The sequence below is a fragment of the Rousettus aegyptiacus genome, unplaced genomic scaffold (assembly GCF_014176215.1).
Source record: "Rousettus aegyptiacus isolate mRouAeg1 unplaced genomic scaffold, mRouAeg1.p scaffold_m13_p_14, whole genome shotgun sequence".
In the NCBI taxonomy this organism is placed as follows: Eukaryota; Metazoa; Chordata; class Mammalia; order Chiroptera; family Pteropodidae; genus Rousettus; species Rousettus aegyptiacus.
This window is the reverse complement of record NW_023416289.1, coordinates 14,545,344-14,571,857: the sequence shown is the minus strand read 5'-3', so window position 1 is coordinate 14,571,857 and position 26,514 is coordinate 14,545,344. Positions and strand designations below refer to the sequence as shown.

The following is a 26,514-nucleotide window of genomic DNA, read 5'->3' as shown; positions in this document are numbered from 1 at the left end:
AATCCAAATCTAATTTGGTCATCTCTTTATCAAAGGATCTAAAGAAGCTCATTCTAAAATATATATAACAAACAAAAATTGTGGCATTTCAAAACAAATTTAAGGGGCCTTAAAAACCACCAGCTACAGAAATGACTATCCATTTGAAGATGTCTATGATAATGTGTGAACCTGTAGTGGGCTCTTATATAGCCAGACAACTTCAGTGACCCTGATGGCTCAGTGGCACCTGGAGGCTGCTGTGCTTCCAAGCCTTGATTCCAACCCAGCTAACACCCCCCATTATACACACAAAGAAATAACTAACCAGTGCCCACGGAGGTACTGAGGTTTAGAAGACAGAGGGTCACTGAGGGCTGGGGCAGCAGTGGAAGACTTCGGAAGACTCCGGGAGAGCCCTGGGCTCACGCGGTCTCAGGAGAAAAGCAGGAGAGGAAAGTTGTTTTGAGGTAGTGTCTCACTTTCAAACTGAGTTCCTTGGACAGGGATGAAGTGGAGAGTAGGGACAGAATCTAGGCCCTCACCAAAGTACTTCTGTTTTCATATTTCCATTAGCGATGGTCTCTAAACTTTTCTGACCAAAGAACAAAACACTCAATAGCCTCCTGAACTAATGCATAGTTTGTGTAAATTATTAATCTGGTTTATGCGCTGTGAAAATATTTCTGTTGTGCTCTTACATTTTTTTAAGTTTGGAAACGACTAATGCAGTCTGACCTTTTCAGTTACAGAAGAGAAGTCATGAATTCCCAGTGTGCTTGGCTTTGGCCTCTGTGGCCCCGTAGCTTTGGCCTCAGCTATTTCCATCATAACTATATCCCTGGTCTTGGGGTACTCAGCACATCAGCATATTAAAGGTCCTGAAAAGCCACACAGTAAAAAACCTGTTTACCTTTATTTGATGCATGGATTATGTTACCCAAACACAGAAGTCTCTTCCCTCTTAGCACACCTATTAACATTACATCACAGTATTTGGAGGGAAATCAGTTTGGGAAACACAAAAAGCATGTGCTGGTCAGCACTCAACTTAGGTCATGCACAGTGTAAATGCACAAAGTAAAACACAGAAGCTCATTTACCCAGCAGGCTAGCAACTGCTGAAGATCCTAATAACTTAGTGATGAATGCACACGTGCAGTCACACCCTCACACACACGCAGCAGGGTCCAAAATACCTTCAGAATCAAACCAAGCTCTAATCAATTCTAGCACACTCATAATTAAAGTGTCCCACTTCTCACAAACACTGAAAAAAGATTTGAAAGAAGAGACGTGGCTTGTATTGAGCCACAAAGACCCAACAGGCAAGTTGTTAAAAAGCTGCTTCTGCTGGAAGACCTCAGGATGTACAGAACAGAGAACCCAGAGAGAGCAGCAGAGGGATGAGGCAGTGACTGTGCTTCAGAAACCAACTCCATTCTCAGCTCACAGCTGATGCTAAAATGGGATCCCAGAGCCAGAAACACAGAAGAGGCATGAGACTGTTCCCCATCATCTTTCTGTGTCCTGAGGCCAGGGGTTTTAAGCTGCTCTTTAAATGTACATGTTTGTTAAATGCCAGATCACCTTAAAACATAAGCTCCCAGGCCAGAGGCCATGTTGTACGGTCTGCCAAAGGGGCTCAAATAGGCAAGTCCATTGCCAGGCAGCACAAAATAACAATGGTTTGCATTTAGGGAGCATCACTAATATAAGGATGCTCTCAGGCCCTATCTGTTGTCTCTGATACTCACACACACTCAGGGAGCAGGTGGCATCTAGAGTGTGGCCTAGAAGGTTTGCCAAAGGCCCCAAAGCGAGTTCCTCCCCATACCTCATTTTTATATACCAGGTGCCTAATGTATGACTTATCCAGGGTCTTGTCCCTCCCAACCCACCTGACAATGGGAAAAAGCATCCCTGCATGATTTCTCTTCAAGGAACACAGTATGAGACCCAGGGAGACATGAGGGTCTCTGACAAAGAACACAACTCGATTAGTCATTCTCTAAGAGATCTAACTACAGTACCACCTTAGTGTTTCTGAAAAAAATAATACCTGAGTTGCTCCTCTCTAGGGAGGCCATCCCATGAGGAGGGTAGATTTAAAATATTACCCTCCTCTCCCCCGAGATAACAGAGCAATGAACAAATATTTTTTGGTTCCGAAACAAAGGAGCTAAACGCAGGTGTAAATCATTTCACCTGTGATCAATGTCTTTGAATACGATCTTTGGTTCCATTGTTTTTCTCTGGCTAAATAAAGTGTCCAAACTATGAATCTGAGAGATGCAGAGAATGAAAAGAAAACTGCTCTGGAAGGGCAGGGATGGCCCCAGGAGCTACAGCCGCCCAGGCTGGCAGGGAGCACTAATTAGGCAGTAGGATTAATTTTTTTAACAAAGGAGCCAGGAGGTGGAGGCAGGTTACTTACTTATTGCTAAAAGGGAGAGCTGAGGACGAAGGCGGAGGGTTCAAGGCAGTCAGAAGGAAAGAGGGAGCAGACAGCACCAGGGCGTGGTGGCTCGGCCAGGTATGCCCAGGCTGGGCAGCCCGGCCAGCCACACTCCAGGCTATGCTCACTTCAGATCCCTGAAAGCTTTGTTTTCAGCTGAGGACAGAAAAGTCTGAGCTGTTACTGCTACAGGCAGCTGCCGGCTTGAACTGGTCTGAGCTTGGCCCTCGTCACGAGGCCTACTCAACCAATGCTCCTGATACATTTTCCAAACTGGGTTCTACTGTGCAAACAATTTTGCTATTTTGGACTCCTAAAGCCATACATAAGGGCTAAACTCAAGAAACTGCATTTCAATTTCCTGTTTTGTCAGGACTCTCACTTTTACCATAAATCATTATACTTACAGCATAAGCATGCTCTAATGCACACATTAAGCCCACAGGTTACTTGTCGACAATGGCTGGCCACAATATATCACAGTCTCAGACAAACTAAAATCAGTTTGACCAGCCAACTACCTACAGCATACGGACAGCGTTACCCAATGACGTACAAAATATTTTCCTGTCTTTAAGAAAGTCTAGAAAACCTTATTATGTGGTTTGATGATATAACCGAGCATGATTTCAGAAAACCATAGGATGGTCAGCATCTTTCTTGCCAAAAGAATGCCCACAACATTTTATTGCAGATGCCACCCTGCCCCCAAAACTACGTATTTGGACCATTTAAATCACTAATGAAGCCCACGTAGAGGACACAAGAAACAAGCTGCCTTCAAACCATAAACATCTGAAGATGTTTAACTGCGGCTGGCACTCGTGTTCCCTTTTCCTCCTTTTCTCACATCCAGGCCTCGTGGATGAAGCTGAAATCCCACGGAGCGGTGCCACATCCCCACGTGATGCAAAAGCAAACCCACTCCCTTCCCTTCTTCTCCCTGCTTTAACTCTTGGGCACCTCCCAACCCTAACATCTCTGACAAACCATCTTAAACGAATTCAAAGAAGGGCACTTTTCTCGTTGGATGAGAAACCAGAAGGCCAAGAGTAGCTTTTTGCTAAAGATTAATTCAGGCCAAATCACGAATGACATAGCCTAAGAGGCCAGGAGGAGGTCACAGGTCAGCCGTGAGACCCCCAGCACCACCACACCACCCAACTGAGGGAGCATCCGTGCGGAGAGGAGCCTCCTTAAGAGGCCTAACTCTCAAAGTCCTCTTTCTTTCCACACAAATTCAGGGCCGGTCTTTGTAAATGGTGTCCCCTAGCTCCTGAGACAATAAGAACAGTGGCTCCTAGATGTGTGGTGACCCTGTGGCCTTCCTAAGAAACTCAACATTTGCTGAGCCCTTCTCCTGTGGTCAAACGCTGTAACGCACACTGCCGCAAGCATTCTCTCATTTTATTTGATCTTCATTCCATCCCATGAGGAACATGGTTGGTGTGCTTGTTGTTAATTAAGATATAATTCACATACCATAAAATTTACCCATTTAAAGTGTACAATTCAGTGGTTTTTAGTATATTTAAAGTTATGCAACCATCACCATTATGTAATTCCAGAACATGTTCATCACCCCCAGGAGGAACATGGTTTTTAATCCCCATCCTAAAGATGAGAAAAATGAGGGCAAGAGGTTAAGCAACCCATTCAAGATGATAAAGTCCCTGAACCCTTTATGGCAGCGGTCTCCAGACTTTTTGGCACCAGGGGCTGGTGCTCCTATGAGAATCTAATGCCTGATGAGCTGAGGTGGAGCTGAGGCGGTGATGCTAAGTGCTGAGAAGCATCTGCAAATAGAGATGAAGCTTCACTCCCTCACCAGCCGTTCACCTCCTGCCACGGACAGGTACCAGTCCGTAGCCTGGGGGTTGGGGACCCTGCTTTATAGCACTGGGCACTGCTGATCACCCTTCCGCTCACCCTTGGCTTCTACTGCTCCCTTCCCATCCTTTCTCTCCTTGGATGGTGGGTGCTCCACGGGCTTTGTCTTGCTGTTTACTCAACAGACACACAACCAACAGATTCCCCTGATCCGCATTCCCACTCCCAAATCTACTTCTCTAGTCTGAACTTCTATCTAAACTAAGCCCCAGATCCTGGCTGCAACACTCCACACTGGGCATCTCCACCTAAATGTATCCGTCCTCAGGCACCCACAAATGTGAGTGCAAAAATCCCCTTCCCAGACTCAACTAATGGCATCACCAGCCATTAGCATAGTAATTTAGCATGCTACTTAAGGAGTAGGACTCTGAACTTCTTAAATTATATAAATGTCTAACCACTAAGCGGTACACCTGGAACTAATGAAATAATATGAAATAATATTAAATGTTAACTGTAATTGAAAAATAAAATAAAATAAATCTAATAAGGCTTATAAATGTCACAAAAAAAGAGTTAGTACTCTGGGGTCTCAGGGTCCTGAGTTCCAATTTCAGCTCTGCCACTTATCAGTTCTGCGACGCTGGGCATGTTACCTCTCTTTTCTGGACCTCTACGTATTCATCCACACAATGAATGGGGAAAATTCCTACCTTATAGGGTTGCGGCAAGGATTAAATGTAAAATACTTAGTGCCACGCCTGGCCATTGTCATTACTATGTGAAAGTCCAACAGAACTAAGACATACAGCCTGTTTTCACGAAGCTGAGTCTGGTAGGGAAGTATGCACATGTTGTAGCATGATCAGAACTTCCTTCCTTTTTAAGGCTGAATAATATTCCATTGTATCTACAGCCCACATTTTGTTTACTCATTCATCCGTCGATGGGCACCTGGGTCACTTCCACCTTTTGGTTATTGTGACTGGTGCTGCTATGAACATGGAAGTACAAATATCTGTTTGAGTCCTTGCTTTCAATTCCTTTGAATATATACCCAGATGTGGAACTGCTGGATCATTTGGTAATTCTATTTTTAATTCTTAGGAATCAAAATTTTAAGTATAAAAGAGATGAAAACACAAAAATCAAAATAACTAAGTGAAAACCCTTAAGTCTAAAATTTGAACAGAAAATATTAATATAAACTTATTTTTTCTTTTTAAGAAAAAAATAGCTGTATCCACTATAAAGGCCTAGAAATAACTCAATGACAACGAACACCCTTAGTGCCCAGATTAACATCTCTAAATACTACTTCCCATTCTAAAGGAACAAGAACTTCCAGGAGAAAGAACTAATGCTCGGTCTGGGACAGGACACACATAAGATCAGCATATCAGAAAACAAGGAGCTATCAAGGATTACTGAGGCTGCATCATCAAAGGGACTCAGGAATCCAATCAGAGGGGCTCACATGGCCAACGACAGGACAAAATAAATATGTATGAAAATAATAATATCCAAATCTTGGTTTCTAAATACTGTCATTTTTCACTGAATGGAAGCAGGGCTCCTTGGAGAATTGCAAGGCTGAAGCAAAAGATTCAACGATGAGCCTGGAAATCCTGTGTCAGAGAATAAAGGGAATAGTTCTAAAGGACATTGGAGCCAGTTCCAAAGGACTCCCATTGGCCAAGTCTAGGACAATTTGAGCATCAAAATAAATAATGGTAGTTAAGTATTAAAATCCATGAATAATGTGGTGACAGTATATTCTTGCCTCCTTTGTCATAGATTAAATGACCATATAGGCATGGATTTATTTCTGGGCTCTCTAGTCTGTTCCATCAATCTATGTGTCTGTTTTTATGCCAGTACCATGCTGTTCTCATTACTGCAGCCTTGTAGTATAGTTTGATATCAGGTATTGTGATACCTTCTCAAAACTGCCGTGGCTATTCGGGATCATTTGTAGTTCCACATAAATTTCCAGATTTTGGTCTAGTCCTCTGAAAAATGCCATTGGTATTTTGATAGGGATTGCACTGAATCTATAGTTTGCTTTGGGTCATATGGACATTTTAACGATATTAATTCTTCCTATCAATGGGCACGGTATATGCTTCCATTTATTTTTATTTTCTCAATTTCTTTTTTCAATAACATAATTTCTCAAGAACAGGTCTCTTGCCTCCTTGGTTAGTTTGATTCCTAGGTATTTTATTGTTTTTGATGCAACTGTAAATGGATTGTTTTCTTAATTTCTCTGACAGTTCTTTATTAGAGTACAGACGCCATTGCCTTGTTCCCCATCTTAAGGGAAAGCAGATATGTATTAATGTGACCAACTGGTTTTGACAAAGACAGAAAGGCAATTCAATGGAGAAAGGATAGTCTTTTCAACAAATAGTATTGGAACAGCTAGACTCAAAGAGCAAATATATGAACCTCAACCTAAAGTTTTCACCTTGTATAAAGATTAACTCAAAAGGGATTAGAGATCTAAAAGTAAAACATGAAACTATAATTCTTAGAAGAAATCATGAGAAAAAATCTTCATGATCTGAGATTAGTTCTTCCATATGACACAAAAGGATAACACATTAGAAGAAACTTGGTAATGGAATTTCATAAAAACCAAAAACCTGTTCTGCAAAAGGCATGGTGAAGAGAATGAAAAGACGAGACAGACTGAGTTAAAATATTTGCAAGTCACATATTGGACAAAGGTCTTATATCCAAAGTATATAAAGGATTCTCAAAATTCGACAGTAAGGAAGTAAACCGTTCAATAAAAAATGGGCAAAAGGCTAGAACAGATTCTTCACCAAAGAATATATAGCTGGCAAATGAGCACAAGATGCCAGACATCACTAGGCATTTAGGAAAATGCAAATTAAACCATTATTGGATGCCACTACACACCTATTACACTGACTAAGGAAAAAAAAAGGGAAGAAAAAAAAACAAAACAATGCCAAGTGCTGGCCAGGATGCAGAGCAAATCACACTTTTGCATACTGCTGAGAGAACGCAATACAGTAGAGCCACTCTCAAAAACTGTTTGACAGTTTCTTATACAGTTGAACAAATACCATATGATCTGGCAATTACATTCCTAGATATTAACCCTAGTGAAATAAATACCTATGTTCACACAAAAACTGTATATGAATGTTTACGGCATAATCATTCGTAATCACCAAAAATTGTAAACAACCCAAATGTCCTTCGACAGATAAATGAATCAAGAAACTGTGGTGCATACTTACAATGAAAAACCAGTCAGCAATAAAAAGGAATGAACTATTGATAAAATAACAAGAATGAATCTCAAATGCATGACACTGAGTAAAAGACCGTCTCGCAAGGTTATATACTCTATGATTCCATTCATATGATATTCGGGAAAAGACAAAACTATAGTAATGGGGAATAAGTGAGTGGCTGTCACGGGTTGGGTGTGACTACGAAGGAGGAGAATGAGGAAGTTTTATGGGCTGAGACCAATATCCTAACTGTAGTGGCTACATGAACGTACATAGGTGTTAAAACTCACAGAACTGTACACTGAAAAAGCCAATTTTACTATATTTTAATCTAAAAAAAATAGAACATGTGGAGACCACCAACATCCCTGGCATGTGCCCAAACCTCTACAGCTCAAGCTTCTGGCAGTTTTCTCACGCTCTCAGAAAGAGAATGGTGTGTATTCCCCTTATTAGATTTTTCCCGTATTGGTTTAATTCAAAATCATAATACGACATTCTAAATTAGCTTTTAAATGCTGTGTTTCCAAATTCAAAATATAGAATAAAACTCTTCATTTTGCCACTCAGTCACGAAACGAAACAAAAATAATCTAAAGAAAGAAACAGATCAATTTCCAAAATGGCAACCAAAACAAAAGCAAGACAGGGGCCGAGTAGAGAGTTTAACGTTCAGGCATCAGCTGTATCCTTAAGATTTGGGCACTTTTTTGTGTGTACATTGTATTTCCATAAAAAGTTTTTAAAAGCAATAATGTAAATCTAAATTTATAACTCAAAAGCAAACAAACAAACGAATCTTTGTGCTATAGCCAAAAACAATTTCTAGAACAGCATGTATAAAATACCATTTTTACAAATATGTACCTTCAGGAAAAAAAATCTAAAACAAAGTATACCTGTTGACAGAAGTACTCTCTAGATAATGAGGATACTCGTGATTTTTAATTTTTTCATTTTCCTATAGTGGTATTTTGTTTAAACAACAGATATAAATACTCTTGTAATCAGAAAATAAGTTTTTCTCCATTTTGAAAAAGAGCATTCTAGTTAAAAATGTGATATTTCTATTACAGATCAATTTATGTACAACTTAAACTGTGCTCCTTGACATAAAGGAGTTTTGTAAGCCTCATACAGTACCAGACTTCCAAGACACTTTACCAGATGTGTGGCTGGAGCATGAAGAACAGAAACATGGAAGGCTTCTCAAGAGAAGTGGCAACTTCTCTGGCAACTCTGAAGAAAGTGGGGAAGAAGAATCAGGCAAGTGCAAAGGTATTCAGATGGAAGGAGTCCTGTGAGTGATGAAGAGGCAGAATTGATCCTAACGTGGAACAAAGGCGGAGGAATGGACCTAGGGGGAGACACGGAAATTCGGAAATTCACAAGAGGTGTGAATGGAAGGGTAGACCTGAAGTAAAGGCTTGTGATGGAAAGTGTAAAATTATTTCATAAGAAAAGACCAGTGTGCTTGTCGATGCCTCTGACAGCTAACTATTCCATCCCTCTCTCTTCCCCTCCCCTGTCTTCCTTGCCCCTAAAAGAAGTGACCCCAGGGTGTTTCCTGCACAGGGGTGTCATGCTCAGGACCCTGAGTGCACAAGGGAGGTGGGCACCTGACCCAAGGGCAGCCCACCCACAGGCTGGCCAGGCACCTCTAATTTACCCTGGCTGGGATACTCTATGCCAACAGAGACGTTGGTAACAGGCCAGTCGGACAAGCTCTCTGGAATCTGACCGCAGTAAGCAAGTTATCTTCAGAGCAAATGGACCTGGAATAAATATTTTAAATAGATAATCAGAATAGATTTGTAATATGTATACATGTATCTCTATCAGAAAATACTTGCAACTTTGCTTGAGCATTCTTTTATGATTCCTCTGACCTTTAAGAGGTGCTTTTGGATTATGCTATCACACTTACAGAAAATACCTAAGGGCACACACAGCAGAGTCTGAATATTTTGTGCAGCTACGTAACAGTGAAATGTGGCTTGTTCCTTAGGGCCTCCTATACAGCATTCCTTACAGCAAGAGATTGTGTTTCCCACTGCAAACAGGTCAGGCAGCAATACTTTTCACATACTCCTCCTCACAGTCTACTTACTTTAAAATGCTATTTTCCTCAGCCAGTCTCCTTTTCTTGCAAGCAACCAAGCATCACATTTTATTAAGAAAACTACCTTCCTTCGCCATGGTTTTCACCTTCCACTCAGGTCCTTGACCAGACCTCCTCCTGGGACTCTTTCGGGTGGATGGCAGCCTGGGACAGACGTAGTACCTTATGCTGCCTCCACAGTGCCAGTCAGTTTTTGCAACCCACTTCTCAGACCAAGGCAGTTAGTGCTCATTAGACCCGGCCAGATAAGCCTGATGGCCAGATGCCCCTCCATAAGCAGGCCCAGATGGCAGAGGATGAAGCACTTGGCCGGCCTCAGACTACAGTGGGGCCAGCATGGAGCTGGGCAGCCTGGTCCTCTCTCATATGTGACTAGGTCATGGTCCAGACTGTGAAGGGAGGACATGGGCCCTTTGTGGCCCAGGAACCATAGGCTATCCTTGACTGGACAGCTAGAAAGAAACGCTGAATCCCCTTGAGTGAAGCACTGACTCAAGTAAAACCCCCAAGATTCGTGAGGCCCAGCTGCTTGGCCCTCCCAGGTTTCCCTCCAAGGTCTGGTTTTCCTGGTCTTGAGTAAAGCCAAAAGGAACTCATGCGTTCTCCTTGCAACTCAGAGCTGACCAACACTAGAGATGAGCGTAGCCTTGGAAGCAGCTTGCCCAGTCAGTCACAAAAGTCTCTCAGTGCACGTACCCAGATAGGACCTCCTAGAGTGGAAGCTGTATTGGGTTATCTGCACCAACCTCTACTTTCCATCACACATCAATTATGTGACAAATGTTCTAATGATAAATCAGGTTCTGAGCAGGACTGAAAGGTTTTCATTTCAACGATATGGGAGCTCTTGTTGAAATAAGTCACCAAGTTATCTTTTCATCTGTATTCATTCCTTCAGTTATGTAGTCCTCACAGAGGACCACACAGAATGCTGGAAGGCCCTGCATATACTTAATTCAAAATAAATCTGTTTAAAATACTATACTTGGAAAATTAAAGTTTCTATTTTTGCTTTATTTAGTCTTATTTACTCTCCTATCTAGCTTAATATCACGGCTAAGCCATGTCTCTAGAATAAGTTTCCCAATTAAATGAGACATAAGTTGCTCCACACAGCACCTCTGTGTCAGTTAGAAACAGATCCCAGTCTGGGTGGGAGCTTGGATTGGCAAGGAGACAGCACACTTAAAATGGCATCCCCTCTGGGCTAACGAACTGGGAATAAGCAACCCTACCTCCCAATGGACCTTGCCCAGGGCAAGTGCCTTTGCAAGCAGAACATGCAGGCTGGTTCTCAGCCTGCCTCTCCCTCTCAGCTAGACTCACTGTGCAGTGCACAACCTGCCCAACTGTACACAGTAGCCTTGGACGACAGAGATTTAGAGCAGGATGCCTGGGACTTTCTTTGTTCCTCTATGACAATAGTATTATTGAACTAATCTGGCTAAATCCTATATTCCGTAGGTCTTGATCCTCTGTGTGTTAAGTATTAAGAAGTTTTCTAAAAAAAGAAAAAAAAAGAAAAAAAAGAAAAAATTTTCCTGTTGACAATAGGTAGAATATTTTAAAATTTTTTTAAACTTTGTTTTCATTTATATTGATCCAGACTCAGACACAATGGTAGATGCTGGTCTCCTACAGAATTCCACAGAGCTAGACACTGAGGAGACTCCACACACTACTGGCCCTGCTGGGCTCCCCCAGGCTTCTCGCCACCTGGCAATTTGTCATTCTTTATGGATTTCATTCATTTAACTCTCTTAGCAGCCTGTGGGACACCAAAGTTCTAGACCAACAACTGAAGCTCTTCGAAAGCACATAGTGAAGGCAAGGCATATGCAGCCTCTCCCCAACTACCTCACCAAAACCACCTTGAGTACCATGCCAGTAAACGTCCTCATCACCACCTCCATCAGCGTCACACATTTTGGGACCATGCAAAGAGCCATGTGGATGTATTCACCTGTGACAAAGTAGGGGGTCTGTTTCCTCAATTTCAGCTCCAAAACCATAGTCTAAAAGAATACAGACCAATTTGCAGGCAAATTACCACGACCTCAATTTATTATCAGAGAAATTAAGGAACTAAAAGACAATTTTACACCTGCTAATAACAGGGTTTTGTTATAATCCAAACTTTGGGGCTCCCAAGTCAGCTGCTCGTCCCAGTACATTCTCTTGAGCAATTTGCCTGGGCTGGTTTAAAAACTGCCCTTTAAACAGAACATCACAGGCAGAGACTTGATTTGTCATATGTAGCCTTTTATCTAAAACTATTATCCCAAAATACTTCTGAGGATATTTACCATTCATCTCTCCACAAAATCATATAAAGAAAGATTATCAAAATTCAAAGAGCTGTCTCACATCTGGCTTCACAGAAAGGAATCAAACTATCACCCACCCCCCCCCCCAGCAGCAGCTTTCACAGGGGAAAGACCAGCCTGAGACTCAGGTTCCAGAGCCACCAACAAACTGAGTCACCACAGGTAAGTTATATCCTCTTTAGGGGTTAGATTCCTCAGCTGTAAAACAAAGTAGGGGGGCACACGTGGATGGCTTCAAGATTCCTTCTAGTATAAAACTGAGTTTCTGAGTTTCGAGATGTTTTGAGCCATCCTGAAGCTCCATTATTGATTTATACTATGCTCCCACCTTGCTAGGGACCGAATTATTTCTCCCCACCAGGACCCAAGGTCACATGTTGAAGCCCTAACTTCCAATATAATGATATTTGGAGATGAAGGCTTTGGGGAGGTAATTAGGGTTGGATGAAGTAATGTGGATGGGGCACTCATGATGGGATTAGTGTCTTTGTAAAATGAGGAAAAGAGATTTTTCCCTCTCTATCCTTGTACCCACATAGAAGTCAAGATGGTAGTCACTTACAAGCCAAGAGAAGCTTCAGAATGAAAGCTACCTTGCAGGTACCTTGATCTTGGACCAGCTTCCAGAATGGTAAGAAATAAATTTCTGTTGGTTAAACTACCCGATCTACAGTATTTGGTTATGACAGACTAAGACACACCCTCGATATGAATTACTTGTTTTTCTTTTCTTCCTGGATTTGAAATTTGTTCCAAACACACTAATACATCAAACTGAACTTGGATGAGTTGGGAAGTGCTTACCAAGCAGCCAAGTGTTCACCAAACACTCAACAAGAGAAAACTAGGTTTCAGACTTGCAGGTGTATATAAATTTATTACAATAGACTGTAAGTACATTCAAATATATTTAAAACAAAAAACAAACAAACAAACAAAAAAACAGAGTCCAGAGAGTAAGGGACATATGCAATGTCAGGAGTCTAAAATAAAGCTAGTGCTCCCATCATAGGACGTCACAGGACACGGGATATCAATCAGAACACCAACAAAAAGGTATGATGGGCATGGCAGGGCCAGCAAGAAGTGGGTACGGAAAAGGAATAGAGGACCTTGCCTCACCCCAGTGCACTCACTCCTGGGGGTATCTTCTGACTGGGCAAAGGGCTGGAGTGGCCTTGCAGCTGCAACATGTTGCTATGGGAACAAGAAGCATCCAGTCAGGTTGAGGAGGAAGATTTATATGGAAAGAAAATGAATGAGAGAGTGACTGGACCAAAACCTGCCTGGATGAGGCAGGACCCGTTGGCATTAAGGTAACAGCTAGCATTCCCCAAGTGCCTCTCTCGGCCATGTTCCGTAGCAGGCACTCTCCGTCCACCCTCACCCGATCCCACGGCAGCAGGTAATCCTCTTACCTGCACTCCTTGCCACTCTGGCCTAACTCGGGCCCCTAAATGGCATGGTTCTGAGTGTAGGTGATCAAGGTCTGTTTTCGTGAGGAAAAGTGACTAGGGAAAAACAAGAAAAACAACAAGGAAATCTAGCGTGGGGTGTAGGTGGCCATAAAGGATGATCCTGCAGCAACCCAATAGGGCAGGGGTCACCTGTCAGGCTAGAGGAACAGAGGACACAGGGAGAAAGGGACGGACGAAACTGGGAAGTTCTAACATGCGGGGGTTGGACAGTCCCCATACATTCCCTCCCTCAGGATAAATTGTGAAGGATTTAGAAATGGATCACGAAAATGATTGTGTACTGTCAGTGGAAAAAATAGGCCTCATTAGAATATAACTTTCCCAGTTACCTGATGCTATCTATTTGAAATTCACTTTGTGGTGTGAATGTGTGTCTGCTCTTTGAATTTCCCTTTGAACAAGTTGTAACAACTTACTGGCTCCTCATTAATTAATAAAATCTTTTATATTTGTATGATTCATATGTTTTTAATCTTTTTTAAATTATCCTTTAATACCCACGAACAAGCTGAAGTCCAAACCAGTGCCAATATTCTGTATTAGCTACTCTAAGAAAGGAAAAAAGAGGTTCCAGAGGTCAATAATTCTTTCAACCACAAATACTTTGAAGTCTGCTGGCTTGAGCACAGAGGAAGATAATCAAGTCTCAATTTCTACCTCTCTCCCCTTCCTCCTCCACCAGCAAACAGTGTCCAGCTTCCTCATGACTTTCATTGACTGATCTCAGCAATTCTTAAATTGCATTCATAATTCAAGGAGCTAGAAGAGAAGGGCTGAATGGTCTCTCTTTATAATGAAACCACCACCTCTCCCCCTGACTCTGACAGGTATGACCCATGCACTGTGCAAGAACTGGGACTCAGGAGGGCTCTCAAGGCTGGCAGACCCACCAGGAGAGGTCCCAGAGGAGGGGAAACAGAATGGGAAAGACAAGTGATGTTCGAACGGCGCTCATAACCCGCCTCGTGGTTACAAAAAAAGATGCACATAGGGGTTCCAGGTGTGGTCTCTGAAGGTAGGCAGTGTAGCTCCCCATCTATTAGCTGCGGGGGCCTAGGACAAGTTACTGATCTCAATAAAGCATCAGTTTCCTCATCTGCAAAGTATCGGCCTCATAGGATTGCTATAAGCATTAAATGAGATAACACATGTAAAACATTTAGCAATCTGACACACAGTAAATGCACAATAAAAGTCAGCTTCAATTTTTTTGATTGAGAAATAAATTTAATGTAACACAAAATAAAAACCAGAAATATAATAAAACCGACTGCTACCTCTCAACTCCCATGTGTCACGTCCTTTCCACCCTCACTGCCAAAAGGCCAGCTGACCCTCGCCTCTCACCTGAATCACTCAGTCTCTTACTAGGCCTCGCTGTTATCATCTCGTCCTTCTTCTCAAAGCCATTCCACCCATCCTCTAACCCAGCGATACCCAATAAAAATGTCAGCCACACGTGTAATTTTAAATTATGAAATTTAAAATTAAGTTTTCTAATAGCCACATTTTAAAAAGTAAAAACAGGTAGAATTATTTAGTAGTATATTTTATTTATCCCGAGATATCCAAAATGTTATCATTTCAACATATACTCGATACAAAAAATTATTGAGTTATTTTACATTTTTTTCCTATTACATCTTTGAACTCTAGCATGTATTTTATACTTAGTCACATCCCAATTCATGCTAGTCACATATCAAATGCTCAACAGACCCAGCTCTAACTGTTCCCCATCTCTTTCTGAAAATCCAAATTCATTAGCCTAACAAATCAGACCCTTTTCCACCTGGGTCCCCCTCATCCTTCCCCCAAGCCTCCACATTTTTGCCTGATGAACCATACCTGGTGATCTCCTTACCACCCACTTCCGGGCTTGTCCTCAACTCCCAGCACCAGGCATTTTCCTTCTTCACAAGACACTGGCCATCATCTGGCCAGACACTGGCCATTATCATTCAACATGAGAATATGCCCACTTTCCACAAGGCCACAAGGGCTTTCTTGCCAAGCCCACTGTCCTCAGCATCTTTAGAACTCTTGGCTATGGTAAGTGGAACGGTCTGTGTACTTTCTTTGCCCCAAACTAAACCCTCACCCCCAAGTAGAGTGGGAGCCCCTTGTAAGCAGGACTTTTGTCCTACTTATATATGTCTAACAGTAGCTGACCCAGTCTAGGCTTTCAAACATACGCAAAGTATAATATTTTTTTTGTACGCCTACAGCACCTGGTCTTCCTAGGTGGTCTCCCATCCAAGTACTAACCAGGCCCAACCCTGCTTAGCTTCCAAGTACAGACGAAAGCTAAGGGTGGCATGGCCGGAGACAAATATAAATTTTTTTGAAGGGGGAGACTACGTCAGAATTTTTACCAGCATCTAGCTACTGATCTTGATCTAACTGTAAAGGTACTCAGCCGACTCGCAATCTCAAATTATCCACTTGTGGACTAAAAATGGTTGAGAGAAAGTAGACAAGCAAAAGAAGCAACTACTGCTGGAAGAGCCATTGTTTCTGGGTTGTTTTTTTTTTTCATTGGCACAAAAATCTTTTAGCCTTAAACTGTTTTTCATAGTTGTGCTGGAATAAACGGGAAACCACAGGAATAAAGGTTTCCACTACGCCAGTCATCAGATGCAATGGCAAGAAAGAAACCATCCAGAATTATCCACATCTGATTAAACTCTGAACCTTTTAAGTGTTTATTAACCGATTTAATTCCCAGATTTAACCCACCATTTGAAATGTTCAGAGACAAAATTCTGTATCACAGTACTTCCCACGGCTCTCCCCAGCCTCTCGAAGACTGAAGCCTCACTTCTCGGGCCGCGTGCAACTGCCACTGCTCTTTTACTTTAATCAGAGACCTTTATAAAAACAACCACTAGGACCCTCAGCCTGTCCAACTTTCCTTTACACTTGTTAAATATCTGAGGGTTCTCAAAACGCTGGCCTGGCAGATCCCGAGCCACCCTCTCTCCCAACGTGTTAAGCGGAAAGCAGACAACTTCGGTCATTATTACAGAAGCCCCGGTTTTCATGCCACACTTTCCTAAGCAAAAGACCTGGCAAAGTCTCTTATGGTTCTCCCTCTTTTACAAAAATCTGTCTCCTAAGCAAAAGCTTCTGTTTCATAGTAGCGGTAGATACACTTCTACAGTTAAAAGCAGAAAAAATAATTACACTGGCATGTTATTTCCATACGTCCTTCACAATATTTTCCACTTAGAACAGAGTCCAGAAGTTTATTTATTTGTGAATAAATCAATGTTATTTTTCCTCTATGGATCCCATGTTTTCTAACAAGTTAACCTTACAAACTATATTAAGTAATAATCCATTTTCTTTCTTTTAGTAAACATATACGCCTATGCAATTGATTATTCATGCCTTACTAGATGCCAGGCACTGTTTTAGACACCGAGGATAAAGCAGGGAACTTAAAACACACCACTTCGGTTCTCGTGGACTGACCTTCTAGTCAGGTGGGAAATAAAGGAGGGTGACGGAGGCAGAGTGGGGACTGGGGAGTGCCTACTTTAGACAGGGCGGTCACAGAAGGTCTCTTTTGAGCAGAACAGAGCCAAGTGGATATTTCTGGAAAAGGGGTGGGATACAGTGGATAAAAAAATAAACCTCAAATGCAAAGACTTGGAGGCAGGAATAAGTTAATCAAAATATTAATCAAAACTTCTGATCAACATGAAATGATCAGTCCCATTAAATTCCAGTCAAAAAAGAAATTGGCCTTATTCTGTCTAATGCAGTTTATATCAGACTTTTTGAAATACAGTTAGTATCCAGCACCTCAGTCTGATTCTCAATCCCCCATTTTATAAATTCTGGGCTCTCCAGGGACGTTCCCCTGAAAACCAGCGACAAACTCCCACCGACAAACTCCCACCGTTTTATGTGAGGAGGCAAGACCCCACACGGAGAGGCACTGAAATGAGGGCTAGCCCCGCTCTAAAGTGAGAATTTTTCACACAAAAATCCTCCCCATCAAGAAGTTAAACCGCTTAAAAAATAAGGTGGTTTCCAAATACTAACAAAGCAAGATCTTTTCCCGAAGGAGGTTTCGCTTTCTGAATTCTGTCCCCTCTTCAGCCAGCCGCAGGCCCACCTCCAGCTCTGGACCATTTTGAACTGAGCCTTTGGAAGTTTAAATTGGCTCTTCACCACCACGCGAGATGCTGTGGCCATCCCCTTGGCCGAGGTGCCTTGCTTTCTTACTCTCTACCTCTCCCTGTCTACCCTTCCTCCTTCTGGGCCTTCCGAGTTCCACCTTGCTAATGAATCCAAACCCCAGCTCACCTCACCCTACTTCTTAATTCTGTACACACAGCCTGTCCCCCAGGAATAATCTTATTTTCCAAACAAAAATCTCAGGACACGCTGTCAAAACATGGATACTTGTTACATGAATTGCTCTAATTTCAGTGCTTGGAATATTTCACAATTCAAAGCAAAATAATTTTTCAAAACTTAAGATGTACTTACACGTGGTCTGATGAGCCAACACAGGAAACTGGGACTGTCTGGGAAAATTCAGACGCTGTGATCAAAGTCACAGGCCTTTGACTACTGCTCTATTCTCTAACAAACAACTTTATTTTCCAAAGAAATCTGACATCATCGTACAAAAGGATTTGGAGATACTTCCAGGAATAAGAATAAAGAGGCAGTGGTGGTAGCTGTGAGGTGAAAGCCAGAATGCTGTTATTTACAGGTTATTTCAACAGCTCTGTGAGCTAACAGAACCACCATGAAAAATAATCAGCTTTGGCTGCCACAGAGACCTCAGCCCTTGATGGGGTGGATCACATGTGGGCTGCAGCTCAGGTAAATCCAGAACTACTGCTAAGTTAGAAACGTGACCCTCTCCAGTACCCAGATAGGCATCCATTCTACTGAGAGAGAAGCATCTTGGATTTGGCAGGCTATAGACCCTCTCATCCTCCCCTCCTCTAAGCATCCTCTGAAGTGGCATGACTACTTTCTAATTAAGAACAAAGGTCCTCCACGGCTGTCAAGAGCAAACTAATCTGCCCTGTGACCTAGGAGGAGCCCAGTCTTTTTGAGCTCTTTCCCTATGTAAGTACTTGTGGATAAACAAGACCTTTAAGTACGTTGCAGGGAGAGATGCTTGACCAAATCCCTGTTTAGATGTTCAGAAAAGCAATGGTACAGGGTGGCTCCATAGTGTAGTGGTTAGCACATCTATTTTACAGGTAGAAGGTCCTGGGTTTGTGCCCCAAGGGAGCCACGGACCACACCCCAGGTGCGCCAGGCCCCAGGCACAGCCCTGTGAGTGCATGGGAGGAGACGCCCCACCTTCAGAGATCCAGTCCTTAAAGGGAGTCCACAACATTTGCAGGTCAGTGGGGGTGGGGTGGGTGGGGAGGGTTGTGCGATGAGGAATAGTATTGCTCTTTTTTTTAAATTTTTTTAGGTGAGGCAACCCTTGGTTGACCTCACAGACTGCAAGGGACCTGGTCAGCTTACAATTCTTTTTTTTTTTTTTTACGCCCTACAGCACCTGGTCTTCCTAGGTGGTCTCTCCCATCCAAGTACTAACCAGGCCGTGATTTAGCTTCTGAGATCATTCTGAGATCAGACCGGATCGGGATTGTTCAGGGTAACATGGCCGTACACGGGTGTTGCTCTTTGACCTAGTAAAAGCACTCCTTGAAATGTAAAAATAATAATAATAACGATTCAAAGAAGAATGAAGGCCATTTAATGAAGCATTCTACCTAATAACAAAACACTGGAAACCATGATCAGGGAATCTTATGCAGCCTTTAAAAGAAAAAATTCCAAAGTTCTTTTCATTTGAGTCTGTCATACTAAGTTTTTGTTTTCCTATTTTCCTTTAATAATGCAATGTTTTTGAAATTGAGATATAATTGACATATAACATTACATTAGTTTCAGCTGTATAACATGTTTTGATATCTGTACATATATGGGGAAATGATCACCACAATAAGTCTAGTTACCATCTGTCACCACACAGTTACAAAACGTTTTTCTTATTATGAGAACTTTTAAGATCAACTCTCTTAGCAACTCTCAAACATGCAATACAGATTATTAAGTATTATTAACTATGCTGTTAATTATATCCCCGATGTTTTAACTAATAAATAAAATGAGGGTAAATTCCTTTCAAATGGAAGCAATTTTGCCATTAGCAGCAACAACATATTAAGCACCTGCTATTATGCAGAATGCTTGATTTTTTAAAATAGAAAAACACATTGAAAAAAAATTTAAGCTTCAAGTTTCTTTAAAAGGTCTGTATTATCTAAATCATTCTCCTCAAGGACCTCCAAATTACAAAGTAATAAATAAAAGGAAAGTAACAAAAGGTTAATTAAAGATTATGGTTACTATACTAGTTTTTAAGACTAACCTACACTAAAATAGAGTTAATAACAGCTAACATTTTAATAATTTTTGAATAGGAGATATTTGCATGTGGTATACAATTCAAAAAAGTATGAAAAGTCATACAGTGAAAAACAGATCTCCCTTCCACCCTGGCCTTCCGCCTGCCAGTTTCTCAATTTGTATCATTCCAGAGATATTCTACAGTGCCAGCAGGTTTAAGTGAATTGGTACGTAGGAGAAACTTAGCTAAAGACTCTGCATGAAAGCCTCACTGATGCAGGTTGTACTATCATTGGCCCCAACTTCCAAATGAGGCGACCTGCTTATGGCCCGAAGTGAAAGGCCACAGGCCAAAAGTCTCATGGCGATAAGAGGCATCAAGTCCATATTCTTGGAACTCATCCCCACCCGAAAACCCCAACACACACATAGACACACAGAGCTCTAAACAAAGGTTACTTCATGTTATATTATTCTCTCTGCTCTGAACACTCTCCCACTAACCTTCGCCATCCCTTCGCCTAGCTAATTTGACTTCATAAATATTTTATAATCAGTTTGTCTCTAAAAAACATCTTGCTGGACTGTGGGATTGTGTTAAACCTGTTGATCAATTTGTGGCAAGTTGGTATTTTAATTATACTGAGTCTTCCAATCTATGAACACAGTGTGTCTGTATACTTGTATTAGATTGTCTTTGATTTCTTTCTTCAGTGTTCTGTAGTTTTCAATGTGTGGATCCTGTATGTTTTGTTAGATTTATACCTAAATATATCATTCTTTTCAGAGCCACTGTAACTGATAAGGGTTAATCTAGGTGTCCGATGATTTGCTGCTAGGATATAGAAACAATTGATTTCTGTGTGTTGACCTTGTATCCTGCAACCTTGCTAACTCTTATTAGTCCTAGGAGCTATTTTATAAACTCTCATGGAATTGCCTACCCAGGCAATTATGTATGTCATCTTCAGATAGGGACAGTTATTCTTTCCAATCTGTATTTATTTTTCTTGCACTGGATGGTGAATATCAGTGGTGAGGGTAGACATCATTTCCTTGTTCGCCATCTTAGGAGAAAAGCATTCATTTTTTTCACCGCTATAGCTGTATGCACGTATGTTGGCTGTACATTTTTAGTAAATGCCCTTTTTCAGGATGAGGGAATTCCCTTCTCTTACTAGTTTGCTAGCAGCCGTTATTATGAATGAATACTGAACGTTGTCAAATGTTTTCTGCATCCATTACTATAACCTTTTTTTTTTTTTTTTTGGTCATTGTTATTCTTTAAGCGGTTCATATAATAGAATTCATCTATTGATTTTGGGAAAGTGAACCAGCCTTTTGTTCCTGGGATAAATCACAGTTGGTTGTGGTATACTATTCTTATATTGCTGGATTTGATTTCCTAGTATTTTGTTGAGGATTTTGTGTCTCTGTGTTCATTTGGAACGATTGGTCTGTAGTGTTTCTTGAACTGTCTTTGTCTGCTTTTATAAAACAGATGTGTACTATACACTTTTCTGAGCTCTTGGATGATAGTTTTACTGTCTTTAATCATCATTAAAATTTAAGAGTGGTTTTATCTTTGCTGTTCCCCTAGACTTTGATTCCAAGTCCTTGACCAGAAAGACAACTTCCAATAACAACAATCTTCCTAAGGGAAAATGAGGCAGTTTTACAAGAAGCCACTTTACAGCAGATCTCAGAAAGCAATGCCATGAGCCACTATTTTACCACCATAATCTGCTTGTCCCTGCCCATATCAGCAAATCTCCGGAAGAGCAGGATCCCTGGAGGGGCTGTGCCAACCGGTTTTGGATGAAAAACAGACCAGGTCTTCATCAATTAAAAGATATATTATAACCCCACCCTAAAATGCAAATAGCACATTTATCTTTGAGTTATCTAGGAAAGCACCTATCAAACATGAACCTCTTAAATTCCTACAATTCCTAAAATGCTCAATCAGTCATTATCTCCCACAAGCTCCAGGGCCCAATAGGGTTAAAAGATTTCAAGATCAGTGGAGCTAAAATTTGAATTTAAACGTGTTTATTACCCAACTTTGTTATAAAAAGTCCTATATGGATGTGATGCAATGTCAGAAGGTCAATAAGGCATGGAGGGGGCTCAAGAAAGGTATCTGAAGCAAGAGCTCCTTGAGGGGTCTTTTCATAACTTGAAATGCTGATTCTGCTTTTGGCACTTTAGAGAAGGCCCATCCCCTCATTGCGGGAAGCCCCAGGTCTGTTGGGTGAGGAGCAGGGACAGCACAAAGGAGCTGCACACTTGGGAACAGCACACTGCTCACCTACAAATCAAAGCCCTTGGAAGTCCATTGCTTCAGCATGTAAAAGTCACCCGCCCAAAAGGTCACCAGGCTGCCCAGAGACCACAGAAATGTCCTTAGACTCAAGGTCTCCTGCTCTGCTATGTTAATCATCTCAAAATGATGTGTTCAGGAGGCGGTAAAAAGCACACTCCAATACCAGACATCGAGCGCCGCCACACACTAGCCATGTGACCTTGAAAGACTCACAACCTCTGTGCCTCAATATCCTCATCCATAAAATGGGGATGACAACAGTAAACACTCACTAAATGATGTCTGCTGTTATTATTTTTCAGAGAATCTTGTCCAACCCAGGGCTTATCCTCTTCGGACATGGTCCTTCCATCACAGTGTAGGTGACAATAAGCCTTTTCTCCCAACTCCATCCCAGGAGCAAAACTCTGATTTCAACAAAGTTAGTAGGGGGTGGGCACAATTAGCAAAAGGCTTATATTAACTATTTCATGAAATAATGTCTGGGAGCTAAAAATCAGTCAGCAGTCACAGAATCCACACTCATAAGAAAGGTAATTTAAATCAATAGTTAAACCACCTCTTTTTCCACAAAAGTAAAATTTTACTGTTTCATATAATAACCACAGGAGACATTCTCCCCAACTAAGAGATAGGTATGAGTGGAATTTTTATAAGATATAATTTATGAAAATGCACTGATTCATTTTCACATTTCAAATTACTTTTACTATCAAATAACATTCCACTTAAAATAGCAATTTAACTTTTAAATCGCAAGGAAGTGACCTATCTTTAATTCAAATATATAATTATAATTTTGAGTTGGCATTTTCACCAAGTTTCTTTAGAGACAGGACATATCAATTAGCAATAATGATAGCTAATGTTTCTTACACACTAAGCACCTAATAGCTAGGTGTTAATTTCTACATAACACCTCATTCTCTTAATCCTTTGAGGGAGGTATAGGCTCATTTCACAAAAAAACCTCAACCTTGAGGTCGATGAGTAATGGTTCTGACAGAGAAGTGATTCCTAACACCAGTGTATTTAATACTAAAATGACATAGACTCAAACTTTAATGTGCATGTGAATCACCTGGGGAATCTTGTGAAAATGCATATTATGGTTCAGAAGGTCAAGGGGGAGGCCTCTCTGATGCTGCATTTCTAACAAGCTCCCAGGTGCTTGTAATGCCGACCAACCACACTTGGAGTAGCAAGAATCTACAGGTTGCAATAGGCCACAGAGCACAAAAAAAAACCTATAAAAAATAAAATTTAAAAAAGTCAAAATTTTCTCAAAAACTAGATTTAGAATTTACCTATATTTCTTGACGGAATTCTGAGCTTTGTAACATCTTAGAAATATCTTCACATCTTCCTTTACAGTTTAAATTGAGATTCTAATTTCTTGGAGTTTTGTGGGGGGGGGGGGGTTCCCCTGAAAACCACTGATTTTTAACAAGGCTGAGAAGCCAAGTACATGAAGAATATTTCAAGTTTCCATACCCTTCATTCATTCATCCACATATAACCTCTCGCTGTTTAAATTTTAGAGATTAGACAAATGGAAAGTTAGGTGAGATTTTAGGGGCTGGACCCCAAAGTTCTTCCAGATGAAGAGGAAAGCTCTGCAACAAAGTAACACCTTAACATATCACTCATTTCCATTTCTGGCCTTAGGTGACAAAGTTCCAGCAATGAGGTGATAACTGCTGGATAACATTTTATACAAACTACTGGGTTTCAATTCTTTTACCAGATCCTTTGAGTAGCAAGTTCTATTTTCTTTCAAAAGTCCACAGAGTAGAAAACAAAGCATGGTGCTTTAAATTCTACCTGGGTCCAAATTCCTGACCCTCTCTCTTTTATTCATTTTTGATTATCTGTGCTGCACTCAAACATTGGCTAGCTGCCTCTTTTAAAAGGTGGTTATACACCTTGCCCCACCCCACACACTCCATTCTCTTTGCTAATAGCAATTCCTAACTACAGAACCAACATATATCTCTGAGAACATTCCAGTTAACCAGATAAGGTCAGTTTAAAATTCTAGAGGGGGAAACCAGCTCCATTGGTCTTTTCTTAGAGCCTTTCAAAAATACCTTCCAGCAATCAGCAGAAGCCTTTCCGCGAGGAGATAAGTAAAACAGTGGATGATTCTGCAATCTACAAACAGTGAGACCCTTATTGAAAGGGTGTCCCTATATTATATTACTCCCAAGGAACATTTATCTATGTACTCAAGTCAGAACAAGAAGTCCAAAGCGTAGAAGAAACAATATAAACATACTTATAGCTCCATGCAAATAGCATCTCTGGCTGAGAAGTCTATAAAGTTTTGCTGTCCCGCCTCGGAAGGAGGCCTACCTGTGACCTTGAATATCTGGACAGTTTTTTCCGAACTGGAGCATTTCTGTCCACAACAGAGCTCAGCAACTTCCCAGAGAGGCCTGTTACAAAACCATAAAAGAGGGGCAGAGCAGGACAGGCCCCCGTCCTGAACACCCTGGAAACTAAAAATAAGAATTCTGAGAAATGAACTCTACTATAGACAAGTCCAACAGAAAGTTCTCTGTTTTTGTTACCTCCCAAACTGGCTGCCCTCCCAGAGTGGTTTAACTCTGGGTACCAATTGGGCAATGCCAGTCACGGTGCTGGGGCGGAGGACTCAGGGATGCAGGTTCTGTCTTCTACGTTAATTAAGAGGAATTAACCCCGGCGGTATAAGCTGAAGAGTTTTGTGGGCACATCTAGGCTCCCCCACGGCATCTGGGTTACATGCTTTCATTCAACAAACATTTATTGAGCGTCTACCTTATGCTGGGCATGGGCGAGGATACCAAGCCACAGTCCCGAGTGGTGAAAGCTGACAGAGAAGGGCCATCGGGAAGGGTGGAGGTTGTGTGGGCCCGAAATCCTACCACAAGTTGCTATGACCAGTAGTACCCAGGGGACAGCACGATCCCTAAGCCGGCTCCTCGGACCACCAAGCCCCAAAATGAAACAGGCTCGCGACAGCGAAGGCAGGAGTGGACAGGTAGGCCCGGGGGCAGGTGTTCAGGTGGGAGGAGCACACCCGAGGCGGTAGGGCTGGAGAGAGCAGAGTCCCCAGGGGAAGGGGGAGGGCGGCCCGGGGACCCAAAGAGGAAGAAGGGGTGCAAGGAGCTGGAGTCTGGCCCCGGGAAGCGGGCGCGCGGCAGAGGCCAGCCGGGCCTGCGCCCCCCGAGCGGCGCGGGGAGAGAAGGCGCGCGGCTAGGCCGCCCGCCGGCACCTGGGGCCCCGCCCGGCACCTACCACTTGGGCGACCTTGAGGCAGCCGAGCGCACCGCGCAGGTAGTCGGGGTCGCAGCGCAGGCCGGCCAGCCCGCGGCGCTGGCTCACCGGCTCGGTAGTGGGCTGGTACGGGCTGCTGGCGCCCGAGATCATGGAGGTGCTCGAGGCCTCGCCCTCGAAGCCGTCCAGCTCCTCGCCGCTCCGCATGCTGCCGCCCAGCCCGGGCCGCCTCGCGCGGCCGGCCCCCGGCGCCCGGAGCTGGCGGGCTCAGCGGGGCCGCCGCATCGCCGCCGCCGCCTGAATGACCGCCGCAGCCGCCCCGCCGCCGCCTCCTCTGCTCCCGCCGCCGGCTGCGGCCGCGGCTCGGTCCGCTCGGGCTCGGCTCCCGCCGCCTCGGCAGCGGAAAGGGAGGGAGGCGGGAGCGGGTGGAGAGGGAAGGAGGCGGGAGCCGGCGCGGCGGGCCGGGAGGGGGCGGAGCGAGTGCCCGCCAGCCGGCCGCTCGGCGGCGCTCCGCGGCTGGGGCGAGGCGGAGGTGGCGGCCAGAGCCGCTGGGCCTCGGGGGGCGGGGTGCGACGTCCTCGGGCCCCGCCCTCACCTGCCAGAGCGCAGGGTGGGGGCTGCTGCTCCGTGCCAGGCGATGCCCGCGTGCGAGGGCGGGGATCCGGGAAAGGGGGTCACAGGGGCGGGGAGGAACCGGGGCTGAGGGGGAGGGTCGAAGTGAACCTAGCGGGCACGGAGTTGCTGTCCTAGGGCGCTGCCTCAGTTTCTCCTGTGGAGGAAGTGGAGGTCCTCTGCAGAGAGGCTGGGGAACTAACCCGCGAAGACCAAGATGCGCTGCGCCATCCTGGCGGTGGGAACAGTGCGTGGCCCACGGTGGGCCTGACTCGGACTGTTTGGCTGACAAGGGGGTTGGGGGTCAAGTGGGCTCTCACGCTGGGCGCCTTGCAACACCTGGTCTGAGGCCACGGCCGAACGGGGCAGGAGTGAGGAGTCGGGTTAGTGGGGGTTGCTTAGTACGGGTCTGCAGGACAGACATACGGTAAATATTTGTGAATAACT

General features: G+C 43.1%; 1 protein-coding gene across 1 annotated transcript in view; it reads right to left on the bottom strand.

The window, feature by feature from the left end:
* Positions 1-25,823, bottom strand: part of CMTM4 (CKLF like MARVEL transmembrane domain containing 4) — a 46,617-nt gene extending 20,794 nt beyond the window's left edge. Inside the window, exon 1 of the mRNA XM_016162800.2 lies at positions 25,477-25,823. Coding sequence (XP_016018286.1) covers positions 25,477-25,662 — 186 coding nt within the window. The 5' untranslated portion in view covers positions 25,663-25,823. The remainder of the gene's footprint in view (positions 1-25,476) is intronic.
* Between the last annotated feature and the right edge of the window lie 691 nt (positions 25,824-26,514).